At 45.7% G+C, this 6,946-nt stretch overlaps 1 protein-coding gene across 6 annotated transcripts in view; it reads left to right on the top strand.

The window, feature by feature from the left end:
- Positions 1-3,406, top strand: part of UNC79 (unc-79 homolog (C. elegans)) — a 286,801-nt gene extending 283,395 nt beyond the window's left edge. For all 6 annotated transcript variants that reach the window (XM_010836213.1, XM_010836214.1, XM_010836215.1 and 3 more), the window contains 2 exons: positions 815-856; positions 2,484-3,406. In XM_010836213.1, coding sequence (XP_010834515.1) covers positions 815-856; positions 2,484-2,684 — 243 coding nt within the window. In that variant the 3' untranslated portion in view covers positions 2,685-3,406. The remainder of the gene's footprint in view (positions 1-814; positions 857-2,483) is intronic.
- Positions 3,407-6,946: the final 3,540 nt, after the last annotated feature.

Genomic DNA, 6,946 nt, shown 5'->3' on the forward strand with positions numbered 1-6,946 from the left:
GTACCGAGCTGAGCTTTCTATGCTATACAACAGCTTAACACTAGCCATCTATTTTACACATGGTAGTGTATGGAAGGATTTCCCTGGTGGCACAGCAGTAAGAAATCCACCTGCCAAGCAGAGGACCCACGGTTCCATCCCTGGGTCGGGAAGATCCCCTGGAGAAGGAAATGGCAACCCACTCCAGTATTGTTGCCTAGGAAATCCCATGGATGGAGGAGCCTGGCAGAGGAGTCCATGGTGTCACAAACAGTCAGATATGACTTAGCAACTGAGCATGAGTATATGAAAACAGAAATGTAGATCCATGGAACAAGATAGAAAGCCCAGAGGGAAACCCACGGACCGATGGTCACCTTATCTTTGACAAATGAGGCAGGAATACACAATGGCGTGAAGTAAGCCAGTGATATTTTCTTAACAACCATAGGCAGACAGCATCACCATGCTACTTGTAGACACAGTTCTAAACATCCCAAGGAGGAAATGCTATTTCAAGAGAATGAGGATTTAATTAAATAAATACACATTTAATTTCCCATGCTTGGTAGCTTTCAAGAGACAATCAGTCATTTACTCTAAAGTGTGTGGTTCAGGCACTCATGGGGCGCTTATTAACCTCCAAATGCCACCAGCTCAGCGGGATTTGGCCTCAGAGAGACAGTTGTCTGATAGCAGTAACTTTGCAGCTAGGGCCCACATCCTTCTGTGATGTTAAAGGGATTCTGTGCACTCGCTCTGCCTCGCAGTAAGCACGGCTTATGTGGGAGAATGCAGAACAGTCATAACGGATCTTCTGTGTCTCTCCATACAGCTCATACCTATGTGGTTGCCAATGATTCAGTCAAATATCAAGGTAAGTCACCCCTGGGTGGCCTGGAAGCTCACTTCCCTCCACAGAGGCTCATTACATTCATAGGGCTCTACCATGCTCCAGTCACTACCTGTTCGTGGTCCCTGGGGGTAGTAATGCAGGAGACCCTGTGGCCGAGGTAAGGGGCATGTGGCTGAGGTGATGGCAAGAGCCGATAGCCTACTACTCATCGCTGATGAAGGGAGAGGGGGAGGATCCCAGAGCTGGACCAGGCTCCGTTACTGACTACTAGATAGAATACAGCTGAGAAGCGACTCTGCCTTCAGGGGATACCCTTGGGATCTGGTCCCAGGCATGTCCAGTGCTATTTCCTGCCCGCCAAGCTTGACTTTTGTGATGGGAAGAATTATACTAAGAAAAGATAGCACTGAGTGAATGATAGAATTGAACAAGAGGAGACTCGCCCACGCCTCTGCTATTTTACATGAGAGGAAACCTAGGATGAGAAAGAAGAGTAATTTGGACAGGGCTGCCAGCCAGGAAGCAGAAGACTGAATGTATGTCTCACTGCCAGGCCTCACCTTGAGTGACGCATTGTTACTGTGGGGCCGGACATACTCTGTGGCTGGGAATGCAGTTACTGGGGCCTAGCATTAAGATGGTGGCACTAACCACCACTCCATCCAAAACTGGGTCCTGTCTAACAGGCCCTAGGAGTATCACAGGAGAAGATGGAAGTCTTTTTGCTGGATCTCCTCTTAGAGTTGGGATGGGATGCTCATGGAAGCAAAGAAAATGACTTCAGGGAGCCCAGACCCCAAGGGAGAAATATAGCTGCCAGCCGTAACCATAGGCTTTGAATCCTGGTTCATGGCATTGCTGCTGTTGGTGGCCATCAGTAAGCCCAATGGCTTTGCTGAAAACCTCATTGGAACACTAGCTTCTATTGTGAAAACTGCTTAGACTTCCACCCCGAGGCATTCTGCACTGCCCTCCTCCCTGCATGGTGGTCATCTGTGGCAATTTGACATGGCACAGAGTGCTGAGAGGAGGCCAGCAGAACTTGATGAAAGGCTAGGAAAGAGCAGAAAAGCTTACAACCCAGCTCCTTCCAGTGCACGAACCTGAGAAGAGAAAGACTATAATCAGGATTAAAATGTCCCAAGCACTTACTGTGTGCCAAGTTCTGTTCTGATCCCTGTTAACTCATTTATCCTTACAAAAAACCCATCAGGTGAGTGTTACGAGCCCTACTTTGTCCATGAGCAAATCCAAACACAGATCGTAAACTTCATTCCCTAAGTTGTTTACAGAGGAGGAGCCAGGATTTGAATCCAGGGAGCCTGGGAGCAAAGCCTGAATGACAGGTGCTCATAGTGAACAGCTCCTGGGGTGTCAGCCCATACGCTGAGGTTGCAGTGCATGAGTCTAGATGGGAAAGGCATCATTTGGGTAGATTTGGGCCAGGTGGGCCCTAAGGACATGGTACCAGCCCACATCCCTTGCCCTGAGCGCTGCCACAGTTGAGAGCCGGCCTTCTTCAGGCCAGTCAGTCCCCATGCCACATCGAAGTTCCACCTGCAGAAGTCCAGGCCAGCACTCCCTGGGTGGATGGGGAACCTTAGGAGGGAAGAAACTAAAGTGCCCGTTCTTGCCCCTTTCTTGACAGCACTTATCTGCGGGACTCCAGCTTCGCCTCCAGGCCATCCAGAACAACGTGAACCACCACAGCCTCAGGACGCTGCCGGGCTCCGCCCAGAGCAGTGCCGGCCTGGCCGCGCTGCGTAAGTGGCTGCAGTGCACCCAGTTCAAAATGGCGCAGGTGGAGATCCAGTCCTCAGAAGCAGCCTCTCAATTTTATCCTCTATGAGCGGACTCCACGGCTCTCAGTGTCAACACTCTGGTTTAGCAATAATGGGTTTCAAAACAAAACAATTCAATCCAAGCAGGTTGGGGAACATATTGGTACTGTACATTCTCTTTCTAGTTTAGTAAAAAGACGTGCAAAGGCCGGAGAGGGCCACAATGACGCTTTCTTGCTACACATTTCTGATGACTCCTTGGGCTATCTGATTAAGTGTTTCCTTACATTATTTTTTAAAAAACCAAATCATTTTTCTTTAACTAACTTCTATTTTTTTTAAGAAAAAAAAAAAAATAGACTGGTGGGTACTCACAGAAAAGTTGTATAAGTCCCCCTGTTGCTATTTTTGATGATAGAGAATAAATAGGGTTTTTGAAACCTTTGTAGTGTTTTTTCTTAAAATCCACTCTTGGCAATGCAATAAAAAAAAAAGAAAAAAAACAAAACAAAACCGTCACCATAAGCCAGTGACACTTGACTGAAGCTTTTTTGTCATTATCCTGGGAAAAGTGGCAGCTTGCAAGGACCATTACAAAGTGCACTTAGAAATTAGGTGGTTAACCTGTGCCAATTGTTTTCTTTGTTTTCTAATGTCATTTTCCAGGACTGTCCAGTACGTTTTGATTATTTTTAAAACTAGGTTTTTCAGCTCATTCGTTCTAGGCTGTACTTTCTTGTATGCTTTATGACGACCACTTTAGTTTTGTGAGTAATAAATTTTATTCTTTTGTTAATACTTGTATACAATTCAATTTAAAACTGTAGACTGCATCCTGGACCATACGACTCCCCACGCTGGCACAGAACACTGCACCTGGAGCTACATTTCATAAATCAGAATTTTAATAGTGTAAGAGCACCAAGATTTATTAGCACTGATACTTAGCGTCTGACTGTGCATTTACAAATGATATTTCTCTTCTCTATCCCTGTAATGCACTGACTAAAAGAAGACTTAATACACATTTAAGCTGTATATTGACATGCTATTAAATGCATTTTTTATTATCTTTGTGAGCCTGGGGTTTTTTAAAATCAGTTTATAGAGCTAGGGTTTAGTTCCTGACAACCATTTCTTCTAAACTTTTAAAATGTATAACTTCTCTTAACAGTAAGTACAATTTTAAGAGGAGAAGGCTTTCTTTAACATCATTTGGTGAGAGGAATACCCAATTTATTTGAAGTCCCTTCTCTTTGAGGAACTTTGAGGGCTTGAAACTTTTTTTTTTTTACACTGGTTATGAAGAAGTTTCTCTTTTCTTCTGGGAAGTCTGATGTCTTAATGCTTCTCAGCAGGAAACAAGTCCTCAAATATTTAAGTATTTTGCAGGAGTTCTGGAAAGATAGGGTATTAGATCTCCATTCTTATGAAAACTTATGGGGAACAAATAGGCCCCTAGAATAAGTGTATAGAAATGATTATTCTTCATATTTCGCTAACGAACTCTTGGAAAAGGCCTTTTCTCTGTCCCAGTCGTGCTTGGTTATGCTTCTGTGCACATTATGTCTTGTATTATGAAAAGCCGTGCATGTACTTATCTTATGTGTAAACTGTGACAGCTTTGAGGATGTGTCCTGTCTAAATCCCTAGGGTTTGGCATGTAGTAAGTATTTAATTAATGTCTAGTGAATTGAATGGATTTGATTAAGCAGCAGGTCTTTCTTGAGCTACCCAGTGGGCTCAGCAAGGGCTAAATTGTGATTTTCTAATTTTTATGCAAGGATTCCTAGAGGGGGTTACAGAAACAGGCCAGAGCAGGAGGCCCTGGCTGCTTTCCCTGGGGTTTAACTAACTTCCTATCTGGGCTCAGCTGTAGACCCAGCTCTTTAGCAGTCCTGAGCCCATGCTGCCACAGGCAGCCAGGATCTTGGTGGCCCAGTCCTCCCAGAGTCATCCATGGCTACTTCTCCAACTCCATTTCCTTGAGTGAACTGCCTCTATTTCCCTTATATTCGCACCCCGCTACGAGGGCTGGGGATGACTCCTTAATTCAGCCCTCTTAACTGGGTCCCTCTATACTTCCTGCTCTCCAGACCTATTTCCTTCACACCAGTTAAAACCTGGTGACTTGGTCCCACTTTGGCAGGTCTCCTTCCTTGCCCCTTAGAACCATGTGACTGACCCGAATACTGTCTCTGCTGGGACCCTGCCGCTTCTCCGGCTCATAGAGACCAGCAAGTTTCTCTGGCTTACACTCCCTCCTTCCCACTTCATTACCCAGAATCCCCATCTTTTTTTGTTATGTCCTTCTTGTTAATCTCTCCAGCAAGTGGGGCTCAGGTACTTGGAAGAAAAAAGCCAGGAAAAGAAAGGACAGATGGAAGTTTAGCAGGATTGGGTCCTTACAAGGAGAAGGAGAAGCCATTCACCTCGGTCAGGAGTCAGACAACTACAGCCCACACCTGTTTTTGTAAAAAATCTAATGAAACACAACCACACCAGCCATTTGCATATTGTCTATGGCTGTGTTTGTGCTAGTACAACAGCGGAACTGAAGGATCGTGACAGAGAATGTATGGTCCTGAGAGCCTAAAATATTTACCATCTGACCCCTTTACAGAAAGTCTCCTGATCCCTGGCCTAGGTGAACGCCACCGAGGAGCACTGAGTTGAACCCTTGCATGGGCGTATTTTCCCTAAAGCCTCAGGGTTTTTGAAATTATATTATTAGTGTTTCCTCATCTGTGAAATGTGGACAATGACACATTCTACCTCATGGGGTTGTTGAGATGATGAAATAAAAGGATGCAAGGAGAGAGCTTAGAGCGATGCCTGGCACGTGGTAAGCACTCAATGAAAAGTTATGTGTTATTGTTTTTTGTTCTCATGTTAAAGCCTGGAGAAGTAAGCCTACTTGTCCAAGGTCTTACTGCTAGTAAGAGGCAGAACTAGAACTTGACCCCAGGTTGCCAGACCCCAAGGATTGTGCTCTCAACCACTGCCCATATTGAGTCCTGTGACCCCACACTCCAGCCCAGGGTGATGCCTCTGACAGCAGCACAGACGTCAGAGAGACTCCAGTCCCAATTTGGCCAGTGCTGAATATTGGCTTGGAGAAGGGCCGGAAGTTGATTGTTTCCCTTCCCTCACTGAATCCTACTCATTCCAAAGTGTGAGCAGCACACTCTGAGATTCCCAAGGGTGGAATGGGCCAACATCTGCAAATGCATCGATTCTGTGATTGTTTGCCATGGGCATGCCTCTTACTAGTTGGGTGACCTTGGACGAGTTACTAAGCCTCTCTGGACCTCTGTTTTGCTTTATTTGTAAAATGGAGCCGTCTACCATGGAAAGTGCAAATGAACGGAGGACTGAGGTGGTGGTTGGGAGACTGTGCCAAACTCTATGGACCTCCAAGAAGACCTGTGCCACCTTATGAAGACCACACGAGGGGACAGCTCACAGCTGCAGGCTCATTTGGGTTTTCCTTCAGCCCGTCCCTCAGAATCTAGACCTACAAGACCCACAGGAGCTGAAATGCGCCCATTAACCAAGGATGCCCAGTCTTCATTGTATACCATCTTTACAAGCGTGTTGTTCTGCCTGCAATGGGATATTTTCAGCAACTCTCTTCCCCAAGAGTCTCATCTGAGGCCAAGGGATAGCAGCATCTTCGTCTTCATTTCCAAGCAACAACAGGCCAATCAGATTGGATTGGCCTGGAGAAGATGTGTTATGCACCAGACTCTTTCGTGAGCTTGGACTCAAGGGCTTCTGGCATTAATTGGACAATGTAGATCATTTAATATACCTCTTTAATAGAATTAATGTGCAAATATGTATTTGGGGCATATTGGGTGTTTTAACAGTAATGATCTTAAGGAGCATGAAGGGAGCAATTGGAACACAGTGAAATAGAACCAAGCTAGAAGGCAATGGCACCCCACTCCAGTACTTTTGCCTGGAAATCCCATGGATGGAGGAGCCTGGTAGGCTGCAGTCCATGGGGTCGCAAAGAGTCAGACACGACTGAGCGACTTCCCTTTCACTTTTCACTTTCATGCATTGGAGAAGGAAATGGCAACTCACTCCAGTGTTCTTGCCTGGAGAATTCCAGGGATGGGGGAGCCTGGTGGGCTGCCGTCTATGGGGTCACACAGAGTCGGACACGACTGAAGTGACTTAGCAGTAGCAGTAGTATGTTTTTATGAGAGTTGAACCTTTTGGGAGAAAAAGGGTTACTAGAAAGAGGCTGGTCAGTCAGTTCCTTTCACTGACAGCAGTGAGCCTCTTGTGAAGGGAATTCCAGAGAAACCACAAAAGTTAC

Source organism: Bison bison, unplaced genomic scaffold (genome assembly GCF_000754665.1).
Source record: "Bison bison bison isolate TAMUID 2011002044 unplaced genomic scaffold, Bison_UMD1.0 scf7180017864061, whole genome shotgun sequence".
Classification (NCBI taxonomy): Eukaryota; Metazoa; Chordata; class Mammalia; order Artiodactyla; family Bovidae; genus Bison; species Bison bison.